The following is a 17,682-nucleotide window of genomic DNA, read 5'->3' as shown; positions in this document are numbered from 1 at the left end:
TAACAGTGACAATAACAAGGAATAATAACATCAAACGGACATGTCGGGCAGAGTGTGTGCCAGGTGCTGCCATAAACACTTTATCCATCGTTTCATTTAATCCCCACGAGAATCTAGGAGACAAGTGCTCTTGTGACCCTGTCTTATGGATAAAAAACTGAGCTCAGAAAGCATGAGCAAGTGGGCCTGCTTCCTCACAGAACATTCCTCCTCTACAAATAGAGAGCTAAAAGACCCACTCACAATGATTCGGAGCAGCAAGTGCTGCTGTCCGCAGAGAAGACTCTGAACAGAACGTCTGTCCTGCCAGAGGTAAATGAGAGGTCGCAGCGTTGTTGTTGTTGCTGGTGATCACGATAAAGACTACAACAACACTACATGATAATAACTCGCCCCCAGGAGCACACTCTTTGGTCCTGGGCACACAGCAGGTGCCCAATTAATAGAGCCTCCGTGACGGGGGCTCAGAATCCTGAAGCTGAAGCTGTCTCCCGGCAGTGATCTCCCCTGAGGCCTATGGTTTAATCTCCTGGCCTCAGTCCCCTCATCTGCAAAATAGGATAATAACTTGAGCTGCCCTTTCATTGGGCGGTCTGTGGGAATCCAAAGACTCTACCCAGGGGCAAGCTCTTGTCACAGGGCTCCATAAGGTGCCCATTTAGCCCTGCTGGCTCAAGAAGCACCCGGGGGTAGAGGGTGGGAGGCCAAATTCTCAAGAGGTCACTGTGTCTGGGACACCCCCCACTCTCGGCCAGTGGGTTCACATGCTCACTGATAGAAATGCCCTCCCATGCCACTCCCTCTCTTCTCATGAGAAACCATGCCAAGCAGTATACACACACGCATGTGCACGTACACACAGACACACGCACACAAACACAGGCCAGCAGAGCCAGCCTTTCCCCCAGCTATGCCCACAAGGCCCCACATCCCCTCGCTGAGCTGCCAGTTGGTCAAATGGGGAGGCCCAAGGCCCTAAGAGCCCTCTGGCAAGCACCAACGTACCCAATAAATGTCCACAGAGCAGAACCAAAGGCCCATCCTTACAGCTGTACCATGCAGCTAGAGCTGAAGGCAGGAAATGGGCCCTACTGGTGGATGGACAGAGCAGGCACAGCTTAGGAAAGCTGATCGAGAGCACACACATGTGTAAGCCGGCACATGAGAGCACGTGAGCCTCTCCACAGGTAGGTCATCCCCCAGAGATGGAGTGGCTCCTCAGTGAGCCAAACAATACCTGGATCCCCAAATCAGGGCTTCGGAGACACTGATGTGTTCTGAGCTTCATCATCTCACAGCCCCGAGCCATCACCAGAGTGAATGAGCCCCAGGGTCAAGGGTCAGGGAGGCAAGGGGTTATCAGCAATATTCCCCCCCCATAGGCCACCTCAAAAAGCAAAGAGTTTTGGAGAGGCTGGGCTGCCAGCAAAATGTATACAGTGTGTGCTCCATGTTCACATGTAAATTCCACTGAGGCCTATGGAGACAGAGATCCCAGCTCAACCTGGCAACAACGGTCTCCATCTTCCCAGCTCTAAAGTGGGAGCTAAGAGATTGTACTGGAAGTTCCAGATGCCAGCAGTCTCTGCTGTGGCAGCTCACTTCCCCTCAGGGGACACAGTGAGCCCTGGCCAGATACCACTAGAGATGCACCAGCCCTTATGGAGACCTCGATGAGAGAAGGCCCCAAAGGTGGCCCCAGGGAACACATATGCACCCCTTACTTACCGTGTGGGGCCGAGCAATCTGCACGGGGTAGGAAATGCCATGGGGCGGGTAGCGGGGCTCAGCGGCCCTCCACGTCTGCGCCACAGGCTGCGTGGATCCCGACATGGTGGTGAGTGTCCAGGGACTCTTGGGTCCCAGTAATGTCCCTCTCAGTGACCACCAAGATTAAAAGCCAGTCCTCGGCATCTGTGGGTGGGCCGCCCTGTCACAACCACCTGAGAGTAAACCAGAAAAGAAACACAATCAGCCACAGAGCAATGGCCCCTCCAGACACCCTGGTAGGGCCCCTGGTAGTTCATCTACTCCAAGGAAGACAGCATGCAGGTCCTCCTGACCCTTCTCCGAGCCACTGGGTCCCTCTTGCCCACTGACAGCAAGAGATGCGACTGGCATTTGAGGGACCCCTGAGCCATAGCCCAGGCAGCAGTGGCAACATGCACCACATCAGGGAAAGCCCCTCAGCTCCCCAGCCTCACCCCCACGGAACCCCCACTCTGGCAGCACTTCCCACCGCCCCTCAGCCCCCCGGCCTCACCCCACGGAACCCCCACTCTGGCAGCACTACCCACTGCCCCTCAGCCCCCCGGCCTCACCCCATGGAACCCCCACTCTGGCAGCACTACCCACCGCCCCTCAGCCCCCCGGCCTCACCCCACGGAACCCCCACTCTGGCAGCACTTCCCACCGCCCCTCAGCCCCCCGGCCTCACCCCACGGAACCCCCACTCTGGCAGCACTACCCACTGCCCCTCAGCCCCCCGGCCTCACCCCATGGAACCCCCACTCTGGCAGCACTACCCATCGCCCCTCAGCTCCCCGGCCTCACTCCACGGAACCCCCACTCTGGCAGCACTACCCACTGCCCCTCAGCCCCCCGGCCTCACCCCCACGGAACCCCCACTCTGGCAGCACTACCCACCGCCCCTCAGCCCCCTGGCCTCACCCCACGGAACCCCCACTCTGGCAGCACTACCCACCGCCCCTCAGCCCCCCGGCCTCACCCCACGGAACCCCCACTCTGGCAGCACTTCCCACCGCCCCTCAGCCCCCCGGCCTCACCCCACGGAACCCCCACTCTGGCAGCACTACCCACTGCCCCTCAGCCCCCCGGCCTCACCCCATGGAACCCCCACTCTGGCAGCACTACCCATCGCCCCTCAGCTCCCCGGCCTCACTCCACGGAACCCCCACTCTGGCAGCACTACCCACTGCCCCTCAGCCCCCCGGCCTCACCCCCACGGAACCCCCACTCTGGCAGCACTACCCACCGCCCCTCAGCCCCCTGGCCTCACCCCACGGAACCCCCACTCTGGCAGCACTACCCACCGCCCCTCAGCCCCCCGGCCTCACCCCACAGAACCCCCACTCTGGCAGCACTACCCACCGCCCCTCAGCCCCCCGGCCTCACCCCACGGAACCCCCACTCTGGCAGCACTACCCACCGCCCCTCAGCCCCCCGGCCTCACCCCATGGAACCCCCACTCTGGCAGCACTACCCACCGCCCCTCAGCCCCCCGGCCTCACCCCATGGAACCCCCACTCTGGCAGCACTACCCACCGCCCCTCAGCCCCCCGGCCTCACCCCATGGAACCCCCACTCTGGCAGCACTACCCACCGCCCCTCAGCCCCCCGGCCTCACCCCATGGAACCCCCACTCTGGCAGCACTACCCACCGCCCCTCAGCCCCCCGGCCTCACCCCACGGAACCCCCACTCTGGCAGCACTACCCACCGCCCCTCAGCCCCCCGGCCTCACCCCATGGAACCCCCACTCTGGCAGCACTACCCACCGCCCCTCAGCCCCCCAGCCTCACCCCCACGGAACCCCCACTCTGGCAGCACTACCCACCGCCCCTCAGCCCCCCGGCCTCACCCCATGGAACCCCCACTCTGGCAGCACTACCCACCGCCCCTCAGCCCCCCGGCCTCACCCCACGGAACCCCCACTCTGGCAGCACTACCCACCGCCCCTCAGCCCCCCGGCCTCACCCCATGGAACCCCCACTCTGGCAGCACTACCCACCGCCCCTCAGCCCCCCGGCCTCACCCCATGGAACCCCCACTCTGGCAGCACTACCCATCGCCCCTCAGCCCCCCGGCCTCACCCCATGGAACCCCCACTCTGGCAGCACTACCCATTGCCCCTCAGCCCCCCAGCCTCACCCCCACGGAACCCCCACTCTGGCAGCACTACCCACCGCCCCTCAGCCCCCCGGCCTCACCCCATGGAACCCCCACTCTGGCAGCACTACTCACTGCCCCTCAGCCCCCCGGCCTCACCCCACGGAACCCCCACTCTGGCAGCACTACCCACCGCCCCTCAGCCCCCCGGCCTCACCCCACGGAACCCCCACTCTGGCAGCACTACCCACCGCCCCTCAGCCCCCCGGCCTCACCCCACGGAACCCCCACTCTGGCAGCACTACCCACCGCCCCTCAGCCCCCCGGCCTCACCCCACGGAACCCCCACTCTGGCAGCACTATCCACCGCCCCTCAGCCCCCCGGCCTCACCCTATGACCTCTACAGTTTCTGAATCACCAGGGCCAAGTTCTCCAGAAGCACCCAGTTCAGGCAGACCGCTGGGCACCCGTGCTGAGAGGCATGGCCAGGGTGAGGCGCAGAAAAGTGTCCTGAGAAGCGGTGGACAGGGTCAGCTCCGGCAGGGTGCAGGTCACAGGTCACAGTATGACCCTGTGTAGGAGCAGAGCTGGGAGTGGGGGGATTGGGCAGTGGGGGGCTGGGGAAACAGCTGAGGACACAGATAAGAGCCAGGGGGCCCCAAAAGGCTGCTGGGGTGCAGGTAAACGGTGCCTTCTGCGGGAGAGAAACCACCCGTGTCCAGGCTAGAAAGAATCTCAAGAGACGGTCCAGTCTTTACAGGTGGGGAAACTGGGGCTCGGGAAGACCAAAGGACTCACGTCAAGAGGACACGGAGACCAGAGTCAGGAGCTGCCTCTGCTGGGGAATCTCTGGGGGCCTCCTCCCGCCTAGGCCCCGGCTCCATCAGCCGGTCGGGGGCACCACCGGCCCAGCCGGCGCAAGCCCCAGGAGACAGGACGGCACGGCCAGGCCTCCTTCGCCCTCCACCCTCAGCACCCACCCGGGAAACGTGTGCCCCCCAGGCCCCGCCACGTGCAGCCCACCCCAGCTGAGGAAAACCCGAGATGGCGCAGGCACCCCCTCCGTGCTCCCGCGTTCTGCGGCCGGCTGGGGTTGCATCTCCTGCCATCAGGTAAATAGGTCGCACCCCCAGCTCCCCGAAACCTCCTGGCCTCCCTCATCGCCCTGCCCCGGCCCGCGGCTCACCGCTGTCCTCCCGCAACTGACCCTCCACGGGTGATGTGCCTGCTGGGGGTCTAACACGAAAGAACGCTGGGAGGGCAGGCTGAGAAGGGTTAGGAAACCCCTGACCCGGGGTCTGACTGCCTTCCACTCCCCGCCCCCATCTTCCTCGACGGGAGATTCGGCAAGACCTTTCCAGGAGCCATCCTCCCTCCCCAGGCTCTGGGAGTGGTCATGTGATCCCGGCCTGGCCAATCAGACTCCTGCATCCCCTGGGCCAGGGATTGGTTGGAGGATGAGCATGTGACCCAAACTGGGCCAATGAGAGGCGGCCTTGAGACTTTCACTGGAGGAAACCAAGAACAGGTGCACTCTGCTTGGGAGGAAGCTGGGAGGATGAAAGCCTGCCGTTCTCAGGGCCACCGCAGGGCAGTGCCTGCCCAACGGCGACACCATCTGGCAGGAAGACAGAGCTGAGGATGGTGAGAGCGCGGTCCAGGTCCTGATGGCAGCCATACCTGAACACAGTCGAAGCCTGCTCACTGGTTTAGGAGAGCGGAGACATTCCTGTGTGTTTTGCCTTCACCAGCCCAACCTGGGTTTCTGTAATTTGCCACCAAAAGTTCTGACTCACCCAGGGAAGAAAGGAGTCACAGCCCAGTGCACCCACAAGCACCTCAGGAAGTTGCCCACGTGGGCTTGTGTCAGCCCACAGGATGTACCGTCTAATTTTTATGAGCATGGGAACACATCCTGCTCAGCTAACAGGAGCAACTAGTATCACTCTCACTAGAACCAGCTCTGTAGTAGCTCCAGCCCAGTGATACTGATGCTCTGCTGTGAAAGTGGGGGGAACAGCTGCCCTGCCAATTCCCACAAAGGGCAACATGGCATCTGTCCTGCAGCCCAGAGACATGAAACTGGACTTGTCTGGGGAGGGCCAGGGGTGGCCACTGCTGCTGGACCCCATTCCAGAATTCTCATGTGCCGGCTCATCTCAAAGCCCAAGCAGACCCTGGTCATACAATGCAGCGATGCAAATTTCATTCTGCCCTCTCTCTGGGCTTTCAGCAGTGGCCCACTGTCACTGAGGAGATGAGGCCAGCACTTGGGTGGGAAGATGCTCACACTGCTTGCCCCTCCTCCAAGAGCATTGCTGGGCAACTTCCAAATTGCTATTTGATTCTGCACTGCAGAAAGTGGCAGAGGAGTCTAATTTACCCATAGCTTTCCTAACTTCCTTTGCCTAACAAAACGCCAACTGGAGAAGGCAGGCCTCCACTAGACAGATGCTCACACATACAGTGGGCTCCCAGCCTGTGGGCTCCAGAAGCCAGAAAGGTGACACCTTTCCAAAGCAGCTCTGGAGAATCTTCGCTGGTATCCCTACCCTTCTCACTCCAAGGCCAGGGTCTGGCTACCTTCCCACTCCCTCTAGGCTCACTGTGTGTCCACCACCAAGCTTGCTGAAGCAAGCCACACCACTGTGTGCTTCAGCCATCAACAGGTCACCCCAGCAGCTCCCTGGCCCCATGTTCTCACACACATGTTGTCCCCAAAACTAGGAGATTCTGAGTGCCTCCCTCATTCACCACGAGCTGATTTAATAAATCCGATTTCCATCCCTCCCAACCTCAGTCACATTTATTGCCAGCTCGAAAAAAAAAAAAAATTTTTTTATTTTTTTATTTATTTATTTTTTTTTTTTAGGAAACCATTTTGGCGGTTCCTCCAAAAGTTAAACATAGAATTACCAAATGACCCAACAATTCCACTCCTGGGCACATACCCAAAAGAACAGACAACTGGGACTCAAACAAATACATGTATATGAACGTCCATAGCCACATTGTTCACAGCAGCCAAAAGGTGGAAACAGCCCAAAAGTCCATCAACAGATGAATGGATAAACAAACTGTGGTCCATCCAGACAGTGGAACACGATTTGGTCACAAAAAGAAATGAACATTAACACAGGCCATGCCACGGATGAACCTTGAAAACATCACTCTAAGTCAAAGAAGTAGGTCACAAAAGGCTAGGTGGGGCATGAGTTCACGTGCAGGAAGTATCCAGAATAGGCAAACCTACGGAGACAGAAAACAGACTGGTGGCTGCCAGGACAGGGGTGGCCAAGGACTGCTCACGGGCAGTGGGGTCCCCAACGCAGTGAGGTAGTATTTGCATAATATTGTGAATGGAAAAACAAATTAAGTATTGACTTCATCAAGGTTTGAATGTGAGTGACGGGAAGAAATGGGACACTCCTTCATCAAAGACAGGGGGAGGAGAGGATGCCTGGATCTGGGCTGGGCTGGAAGAAGAAGAACCGAGACCGAAGCAGGTATGCGACACAGCAGCTCCGGTACCACTGCGAGTGTTGGTGGCTTTAGGGTCAGGAGAGGGTGGTGGGCATCTGCTTATTTACAGAAACTTTTAGGTCCCCACTGCAAGCTGAGCCCCAAGCTAGTGAATGAGGCAGGGCCCAGCCACAGAGGGCTCAGTGCCCCGGCGGGGTGCGGCAGGGGGCAGACAAGCACCAGACTGTGAGCTCAGAGAAGGAAGCTCAGTCTACCCCAGCCTTGGGGAGGGCGAGGGGGCATCAAGAAGAGAATGGGCACGAGACAGTCAGGGGGAGTCAGATGGCGCCACCGTCTGACCAGGAGCCCAGAGGTGAGACTGGGCGCCACGTGCTTGAGAAACTCTTTGAGTGAACACAAAGCAGGGAGGGCAGGCAGTCACTCAGGTTCGCGGGCCAAGGCAAGGATGGATTCTGTTCTAAGGGCCCTGAGGAGCCAATGGCTGGGAAATAAAGGGTCAGTGTGTTTTCCAAGCAGGCACTGCAGAGAATCAGGAGACCCAGGTGCTCCTGCAGACATCCAAGCAAGAAGCGATGCTGGCAGGACTGGAACAGCAGTAACAGAGAAGCAGCAGCACACGGCAGGAAAGTCGGGACGGAGCTCGCCACTTGGCCTCCCAGGGACAGGGGTCCTTTGTCCCTTTCCCAGGCAGGGTGCCTCCTACCTCTGAGTCTGCTTCCTCAGCTATGTATCAAGAGCTCCTGCTCCACTGGCCTGCTGGAAGGACAGCAGCCTTGGGAAGCTCTGCCATCATGCCCAGTAAACAGCAGGCGCTCAATGAGGCCAACTCAGCAAAGTCAAGAGAAAAGACAGCACTCAAGCAAGAACTTGCTGAGCCAGGGGCTGGGATGGTTCCGAGCCCCAGGGCCCCAGACAGGGACACCAGCGGCCCAACCAGGCCTTACACATCCAACCCACAAACCACGACACCAGGGCCACCGAGCCAGCCAGGGGAGGGCCAAGATCTCCAGGGCTGCCCACGGCAGGGGATCCTGTACACAGTCCAGAAATGGGGCTCCCAGTGAATGGCCCACAGCGGGGGTCCCCCCACCAACACCGCAGGGGCTCCAGCATGGCCCTCTACCATACCTGCCCCGGAGGCGGCACCCAGCACGGGCCACTCAGCAACCCACAAGAGAGAGCCCACAGGCTGCGGGTCCAGTGTGGCAGCACCCCACAATCCTAACCTCACATTCCTTGTCACATCCACTGTGTGGCTTGGTAAGGCTTCCAGATCTGCAAGAGGAAGTTCAGTGCTGCGGGTTCTGTCCACCTTGCTCCCTGCTTCATCCCTGCAGCCGCTCAGCGGGCCTGGCACACAGCAGGTGCTCACCAAGTGGACCTGTCCAGGCAAGCGCCAGTAACACCAGGTAAGGCCAGAGCCTCCTGCCCCCACATTCCTCTCAGGCCCCAGGCAGGACGCTGAGGCCTCACCGAGGCACATTCCACAGATTTTCCATGTCGTGTGCAGCCTGCATCGGCTCCGGGGAGGGTGGAATTACAGCAAGCCAGGGCTGGGGTGTGTCTGAGAGTGGGGGAACAAAGGGGGGGATTCCCGCTAAGGTGCTAAGAGCGCAGAAATGTGCCTGGGAGCCTTCAGACCTGAGCCCAGGCCCCGGAGAAGATGAAAGGCCAGCTATCTGTGCCACACGTACCTAACTTTCCTGTGACGACTGGGTGCCAACATCAGAACTCCAGAGGGTGTGGGAGCCTCAGAAGTAACACAGCTGTCAGCCCAGCAGAAGCCCACAGCACATGTACACACACACATGCACACATGCACGCTTACCAGAACCGTCCAGGGTGCCGGCAGGAGCCATGGGGCCCACACAGGGACAGGGTTTCCTGTAGCCATGCCCCCACGGCCTCCTGTCCAGGCTGCAGGGACACTGATACACCGGGAACCCCACCTCACCTCTGCCCTTCAGCAAGCATCTAGAAGAGTGTGTGACCATCAGGAAGTGACTACACAAGTTGCTGCTGAATCCCTGCGAGCATCTGGCACGTAGTAGGTATGCTGGTGCTCTGGAACCTCGAAAAACAAATGACCATGTACTAGATGGCTAAAAACAAACCAAATGCCTTCTCTCTCACTGTTTTGGAGGCCAGGAGTCCCAAGTCAAGATGTGGGCAGGGCCACGCTCCCCCACCTAGAAGCTCCAGGATCCTTCCAGCCTTCTCCAGCTGCTAGTGGCCCCAGGCACCCCTTGGCCTATGGCCACCTCACTTCAGTCTCTGCTGATCATACCTGGCCTGGCCCCTGCTGTCTGTGCATCCTCTCCTCTAAGTAGGACCCCAGTCATTGGGTTCCAGGCCCACCCTCATCCAGGATACCCTCATCTGCAAAGACCCTCTCTCCAAACAAGATCACATTCCCAGATTCTGGGTGGACATGAATTAAGGGGGGGAACCCCATTTAACCCAATATGGTAGGTGCTCAATAAATATTTTTTGTTCACTGCTATAATTCCAAGCCTGGCACAGTGCCTGGCACACAGTAGGCATCCAACAAACATCTACCAAACAGCCTGGCCCCCCCGGAGAACAGAGAGCCAAAGCCAGCCAACACAGGGAACGTGAGCACGGAAGCTGTTCCGGGATGTAAGGTTAAGATGTGGCAGAAACACCAGCTAGAACGAAGCTGTTGACACCTTGAGGTTCTAGTTTCTGGTGTGCTGTAAAAACAGGGAGCTGGCCAAGTATCTCCTGCCACCTTCAGCAGGGCCTCCTGGCACAGAACGGACGCTCAGGGAGCTGGCTCTCAGCTGGGTCCACAACACAGAAAGCCCCACAGGAGGTGGCCCCAGTGAGCTCAGAGGAGCCTGCACGGCGCTCTGAAGACAGGGTGCCCTGTCCCCAGCCCCAGCAGCTCACCACCGTCAACCACCAGGAACCAACCAGGAAACTTTGGGGGCAGGTACTGAAGTGCAGTAGCAAGTAAAAGATCCCAAACACTGCCTTTGCTGAGCTGCCATTCAAGCAGGCAAGACAGCAGTCACAGCAGGAATGCTGGAAGGTGTTTGTGGTGTGGAGAAAAACAGAAGCAAGAGGCATGAGGAGGGCCGACAGGGGATGGGGGTGTGTGTGGTCAGGACAGCTTCACCAGAAAGTGTCTTTGGGCAAAGAGGTGGAAAGGGAGAGAAAGGGGAGAAGAGAAGCATGCAGATGTCTGAGGAAGCTGTTCCAGGCAGAGGGAACAGACAGCTCAGAGGCCCTGAGGGGGAGAAAGAACAGCAGGGAGGAACAAGGCAGGGCCCTGTGAGGTCATGTCACACAGGCTTTCACTCAAAGTGAGAAAGGGAAGGGCCACCCCTCTGGGCAGCGGTGATGCTCAAGGTCTCCCCATCAAGCCTACCCTGGAAGGGTAGGTGCCCCTGGGTTAAAGGAATTTCAGCTGTGTCTCCCATCAGGGAGTAATGGGTCCAGGCCTCTGTGTATCGTATGTGGGTAAAAGGATCAACCCACCCAGAATCTTAACACTGTTAAAGCCACCATTCAGGATCCCATAGAAAACAAGCCCCTGCCCACCCATTCATATAGGCAGGCCCAGCAGGAATGGCACTGACCCAGCAGAGAGCTCTCTGGGCTCCCCAAAAACGAGCCAGGAACCCAACCAAGACTTGCTCACACCTCTGTCCAAAGAGCAGCAGCCCTGAGGGGACTGTGGTCACTGTACTCAGAACCCAGAGTGCCACTCACAGGAGTCCTGCCTGCCCACCCCCAAACTGAGGCCAGTGAAGACAAACCCACCCCAAGTGGGTCTCTGTCCCATTCTGGTCAATCAGGAACTTATTTGAGCATCTCTGATGTGCGGGCACTGTGCTGAGCACTGAGGTCATATCAGTGGACCAGTTGGACAAAAACTGCTGCCAACCAGAACTCACATCCAATGACAGGCCTGTCCCAACAGAAGAAGCACCTCCTCACCCAAGGTACTCAACAGAGGATGGATGGAGGGGGAAGGTGGGGTGGGTGGATAGACAGATAGATGAAGGAGAGATGAAGGAAGGAAGGAAGGAAGGAAGGAAGGAAGGAAGGAAGGAAGGGAGGGAGGGAGGGAGGGAGGGAGGGAGGGAGGGAGGGAGGGAGGGAGGAGGGGGGAGATGGATGAATGGATGGATGGATAGATGGACAGACAAATCAGTGGATAGACATCAATTTAACTGTCCCACTATCCATGGTTTTTTGGGTCTCTTTTTAAAGCAACCCCCAGACCCAAGCATGGCCTTATTCCACCAATACTCCTATATCAGGCTCTCTGCCAGCCAAGGCTGTGGACACACGAGCACCATCACCCCCATGAACCCCCAAACCTGCACAACTGCCCCCCAAGCCCCAGACTGCTGGGCAAAAAGGACCCTGGGGAAAACCACATCCAGTCTCAAACTCCAGAATCAGAACAAGGAGAGACAGGTAGAAAGATTCATTGAGAAAAGAACCACAGGAAGCTCAACACCCACAGAAGAGTTCCCCAAATAAGGCCGAGGGCTCAAGTACCCTCCGCCACTCAAAACATGGGGAGTTGGGGGTGGGCGTGGGGGAGGCAAGTTAATGATAATAATGGTGGCAATATTAATCTTTTGGCAGATGCTATCACCCTCCCCACTTTGCAGATGAGCAAACCAAGGCTGGGCCTGATCAAATAAATGGCAGAGCAAGTTCCCAGAGCATGGAGGCTATGCAGGACTGGGGAGACCCACACCTGAACACAGAGGAAGGCAGAGAGCTCCCCGAGGGAGGGGTGAGCCTCGCCTCACAGGGTCTGGACTAGTGAGGAAGGGGCTGCCCTCACTCAACACTCTCCTTCTGCAGGTGGGGAAACTGAGGCCCAAAAAGAGGCAAGCACTCGGCAGGCTGGTGCCCCATGGCCCGACTCTGCCCTCCAAGGCTGGATCCCATAGCCCACAAGGTCCGGGCACCCAGGGAGGTGAGCAGAGCGACCTGGACCAAGCCCACTTCAGACATTCCAGGGGAACCACACCCAGAGCCGTGAGGACCAAAGCTCCAGGTCCAGGTGCAAGAACAGAGCCCTGGACTGGCCACAGCCTACACCAGCCTTCCAGGAAAGACAGAGGCCTGGATCCAAACACACCCCCAGCACCCACCCCACCTCTCACCTCCCCTGTAAAGGATCCCCAGCCAGCACAAGAACCTCTGCCACCCCCCAATTCTGCTTGGTGCAGCCCTCCCAGGTCCCTCCTACCTGCCTTGGAATCGGCAGCTCCACCTGCTTCACAGGTGATGTGTATCAGGCACCCACACAGGGGAAGGCTCCAACTTCCCTCGCCAAACTGGACCACCCCGTTCAACAGACCGAGAAGCCGAGGCTCAGGGAGGTGAGCTCACTTGCCTGAGGTCACACAGCCAGAGGCAGCCAGGTCCAGCCCTGCACACTGTCCACAGTAAGCAGAAACAGCGTGGCACTGCTTGGGGCCACCGAAGAGGCCCGTTTCTGTCTCTAATTTAATTGGATTTACATTTATGTAATCCTGTACATTTATGTCCAGGTCGCCCAGCCCCAGCCAGATATGCTCAAAATCACTTCCTCCTGGACCCCCTTTTCCCTCTTTTAATTTTAAAAGGAAGTGAGGAGAGGGAAGCCACAATCAGGACAAGCCGTCCCCGCACACGAGGTCACAAGGTTCCACACGAGAGCCATGCCGCGCTATCCCTCCCTCCTGGGTGTCTCACAAACATGACGCCGGATTTTTCCTGGCTCTTCCTCATTAGGTTCTGGGCGTCCTGAGAGAGATGTGTTTTCCATTAGGCCCTGCTCTTCCATCTGGCCTTCCCAACAGCGATTTTTTCTGCAGAGGGAAGGGGGGAACCAAAGAAGATGCTGGTGTCCAGGCAGTGGCAGGGGGACACTGGCACCAGCCTGGGCAAACCAAACCGCTGGACCCTCCACCCCAGGGGCCTCACAGTAGATCAAGGCCCACTGCAGGGTGGACAGTAGGGGCCAGTCGTGGCAGGGTGTGTTGGGGCTCAGCACAGTGCCCGCTCACAGTGGATGCTCACCCACTCACAGAGCCTGGGACAGCATTACTAATCCAGGCCCTGGGGATCGTTGAGGATGTGGGGCTTGGGGTCCTGGGTCTGACCACTTCACTTCCTGGATGGGAACCCAGGAGTAAATGGGCCACAGCGCACAGCTCTAGACATTCTGCTGAGTGAAATAAGCCAGACACAAAAGGACACACTATGATTTCACTCATAGGAGGTGCCTAGAATAGTTAGATTCATAAAGACACAAAGTAGAAGGGTGGCTCCCAGGACCTGGAAGAAGGAGTATGGGAGTTAGCATTTAACAGGAACAGTTTCTGTTTTGCAGGATGAGAAAGTTCTGGAGACGAAGGTGGTGGATGATTGCACAACCATGTGAATGTACTTAATGCTACTGAACTATACACTTAAAAATGGTTGAGATGGTAAAATTGTTATTTTACCACAATTTAAAGTTTTTTAAAAATAAGAAAAACAAAACAAACCACATACCTCCTCCAGGGAGACCTCTCTGATTGCTAGTCAAGTCATCCAGCTGGGCTGGTATTACTCTGTGGTGGCTCCAACTGCCCAAGACTGCCCCACAAGAGAGATGGCGTTGCCAGAGGCCCTGCCAGGAGTCTTGGCATGCAGCAGCCCCTCCTTGCCAGGCACTGAGAGGGACCAGAGTCAAGACCTTGCTCCCAACCTGGGCAGTCTGGGAGATGACTGAAAGGCCAGGATGCAGGGAGGGGCTGCCAGGCTGTCAGCTCCACCCATCATTCACCAAGACCCTGAGGGTGCAGGGGGCCACTGCCAGTCAAGGGGCAGCTTGACTCTGGGTTCCCACCAACTTCCCTGCATCAACATCTGGCAAATGTGTCTACAGCTGTGCAGCTGCCGGAAACGCCTCCTCCAGCCCCTCCTCCAAACACACTGGTCCCTCAAGGACAGCCTTCTGAGGAATTTATGGGGTCGTCCTGAGTATTTCAGGGCAGATCTCTGGGGGACATCCTCCACCACATGTGAAGGAGGACAAATGTTCCCGCTGCTAAGAATAGCTTGGCCAGCAACAGCCTGCAGGGCTAGGAGCCCACCCACTCAACAACAGGCCCCCTCTCTGTACCCCACCCCATCCCTGGCCTCCAGATTCCATCTCTCACACGCCTGGCCGGGAGGCCTCTCCTGCCCCCTAGGTGCCAGGCCAAGGGGGAACGGTCCATTTCGATCAGCTCTTTGCAATGCTCCAACGTGGATCACAGGAGCCCCTCGGCATCCCTGAGGGCTTTCGTTCATCAGTTAGTCTCTGATGATGGAGCAATGATAGAGAATCCAAAGGGCCCTCCAGCCCCTGCAGCCAGGAGTTCCAGATGCAAACAAAGGCTTCAGTGCCCAGGACTGACGAGCATTCCCCTGGGATCTGATTATCAGTTTGTAGAAGGAGCGAGACTAACAAGGCTCCAGGGGAGAGGGTCCCAAGCCAGAAACAAGGAGGGGAAAAGAGGAAGGAGGGCAGGCCGAGAATACCATACCCTGATGAGAACACACAGGGCCAGACTGGAGTCATGCCAAGCAGGGAGGCAGGTGGTGGCTGTCATGTGTGAAAGGACACAGGAAGGGGGTGGCTGCCGCTCAGCCCCAGCTGGGGGGCACATCATAGACGCTCAAGACTATGGCCCAAGGGATCACAGCTTCCAAGTGTTTCAGGCAAAGAAAGTCTGATTTTGAGACACCCCTCAATTTACAATTTTTATTTCAAAAACATGGACTATAAACCCAACCCAATAAATCAGTCTGACATCCAAATACAGCCCGTGGGCTGCCAGGAGGTGACCTGTGGCTTCTGACATGTGGTCAGTTGAAAGCCACAAGAGACAGCCCAGCGAAGCCCAGGGGAGCTGGGCGGGCGGGGTGGGGGGGGTGGGGGGGCGGGGGTTGGCAAGGAGAATGACAGGCAGGAATGTTCTCCCAATGGCTTGGAGGGGGACCGGAGAAGCCCCTAATTAAAACAGGGAGTGGGAGGGGCCGAAGCCACTTACCCAGTGCACATTCAGTAACACCCCCACTCTAAAGGACACACACTGGCTGTTGAAGGGGGGACTGGACAGGGACCCCAAGCTGGCTCATCTCCAACACATGCAGTGAGCTGGCTGTGGCCAGTAGCTGTTGTCTGCCTGCCCACCCACTCCTTGCAAACTGCACCCTCATGTCTCTTGGGTTACAACGGCCCTGTACCCTCCAACCTGGACTCGGAAGGAAGCTGACCCCCCCTCCCCCGCTTCCCAGGTCCAGGCAAGCAGCATACTCTCAGCAGCGCCCCAGCACTACCACTACCAGGGCCACCGTCACTGCTTTAGGGAAATGCTTTTAACTCTTAACCTGAGCCCATAAAGCTCACTCTGACTTTTGTTGTAGTATCGGGAATAACAACAGGATTCCCTTCCGCTGGGCTGCAAGGTTGTGATGATTTGTTTTAGGCTACCAGGGACTGGACATGGGGAGCACCTCAATCACCTGAACCCCTAGATCCAACTGTGCCTAAAGCTTATGCTGAGCCTTTTGTGCTAAATGTGGGAGGAGCAGGGAGTCTGCCAACTGTAACCAAAACACCTAATAGCAACCCCCGAAAACCCAGATTCTAACCTGTGAATCTCCCTGGAACCATATTTCTACCCTCCCTCTAGTCCCCGTCGTCCCCCCCCCCCCCGCCTGCGTGAGGAGGGAGCTCTCCCAGGCCAGCCAAGGAGGAGGCAAGAGAAGTGAGACGGGAGCCTAGGACAGACTCAGCCTGGGAGGAAGAGGCCGGGCAGGAGCCTGGCATAGGAAGCACCTCCTGGACCAGTCCAGAGCCGTCAGTCGCCCAGGGTGGGACCCAGCAGGCAGCAACTTTGCAGATAAAGACTGCCCCTCCGGGGATCCCTGGGTGGCTCAGCGGTTTAGCGCCTGCCTTTGGCCCAGGGCATGATCCTGGAGACCTGGGATCGAGTCCCACATCGGGCTCCCTGCATGGAGCCTGCTTCTTCCTCTGCCTGTGTCTCTGCCTCTCAATCTCTCTCTCTCTTTCATGAATAAATAAATAAAATCTTTAAAAAAAAAAAAAAAAAAAAAGACTGCCCCTCCTAGCTAACTCAGATCTGGGTTGCCCCTCAGCAGAAAGCACACCCCCACCCACCAAGCCCCAGGCGGTAAGTGGAGGCTCTGGCCTCTGTTTCTGGAGGGATTTCTGGAGGAAAATCCCAAGCTGGCGAGTGCTACACCCTCTCTCTCTCTCTCCCTCCCCATCTCTCCCTTCAGACAGGACCACAGTCCAGAAGCCAGGTCGTGAAGGCTGCATCCACAGACACACCTTGGGCCTCATCCCTGCTGGAGCCCGCTGCCTGAGCTGTAGAACAGCAGTTGCTCTCAGCCTGGAGAGTGGTGATCAGGAGTCAAACCAGCAGCAGGTAAAGATCCTGATCCCCCAACCCCTGACCCCAGAGGGTCCTCTTTTCCTCCCAACCTCCCTGTAGCCACAAGTTAGTTACACTACCCTTTCACAGATAGGGGACTGAGGTTCTGGGGTCAAAGAAAGCTTTTCAGTGTTCCACAGGCAGGACAGGACCACAGGAAGATTAACAAATTCTACTTCCAGATTCCAGGTCCTGAGCAGTCCTGGTAACCAACTCAAAGTGAGCACCTTGCACTCATCAACATAGTTAATTGCTAACATGGTGCTCACTATCACCAGTTCATTTAATCATTACAATACCCATGGGAAACACAGTTGAGGCACAGAGAGGTTAAGTAACTTGCTGGAGGTCACATAGTAGGCAAGTGACAGAGCCTGGATGCAAACCCAGGCTAGCCCTCTCCAGCATCCACCTCTTATCCACTGTGTCCTGGGAGTCCATTGCCAGCGTACCCCAGCCTCCCTGCTCAAGCTGGAGAAGATCCCTGCCTCTCCCACCAGGCCGGTGTCAGGGTCTCATTGGTCTTGTAGCCAACATCACTGCTCATTGGTCCAGGCCAAGTGACTGGAGGTTGCCAGCTGGAGGCAACCACAAGTCACTGCTGATGGGCCACAGCCATCTCCATGTCCATCTGGCTAGCCCCCCAGAGCTCGTTGCAAATCCCCACCCCTGGTCCCAGAAGGAGAAGGTGGCATCTTCAGTCCTCCCCCAACTCCCTGCTCTGTTACCTCCCTCATCAGGATCTGGAATCCTCATTCCCAAAGCCCCTGCTGCCTTATTTCCCATCTCCCCACAACCCCACAGGTAAGGTCCATGAAGGCAGGAGCCATACCTATTCTGTCTGTCACTGAGTTCCAGCTCAAGGCACACAGCAGGCCCT

General features: G+C 57.6%; 1 protein-coding gene and 1 long non-coding RNA gene across 32 annotated transcripts in view; one reads left to right on the top strand and one right to left on the bottom strand.

Annotated features, from left to right (window-relative positions):
- NCOR2 (nuclear receptor corepressor 2) overlaps positions 1-17,682 on the bottom strand; it is a 212,469-nt gene that overhangs the window by 143,420 nt on the left and 51,367 nt on the right. For 29 of the 31 annotated variants that reach the window (XM_077875269.1, XM_077875268.1, XM_077875270.1 and 26 more), the window contains one exon: positions 1,729-1,943. In XM_077875269.1, coding sequence (XP_077731395.1) covers positions 1,729-1,833 — 105 coding nt within the window. In that variant the 5' untranslated portion in view covers positions 1,834-1,943. Of the gene's footprint in view, positions 1-1,728; positions 1,944-5,035; positions 5,055-17,682 lie in introns of those variants that run through there. The other 2 variants (XM_077875271.1, XM_077875294.1) reach the window with 2 other exon arrangements.
- LOC144299741 (uncharacterized) lies at positions 11,093-16,792 on the top strand. Its single transcript, XR_013366420.1, has 3 exons — positions 11,093-11,303; positions 12,184-12,298; positions 16,648-16,792. It is a non-coding gene; the product is annotated as an uncharacterized LOC144299741 (long non-coding RNA).

The sequence above is a fragment of the Canis aureus genome, chromosome 27 (assembly GCF_053574225.1).
Source record: "Canis aureus isolate CA01 chromosome 27, VMU_Caureus_v.1.0, whole genome shotgun sequence".
Lineage (NCBI taxonomy): Eukaryota > Metazoa > Chordata > Mammalia > Carnivora > Canidae > Canis > Canis aureus.
The sequence above is the reverse complement of the archived record's forward strand: the minus strand, read 5'-3'. Positions and strand labels throughout refer to the sequence as shown.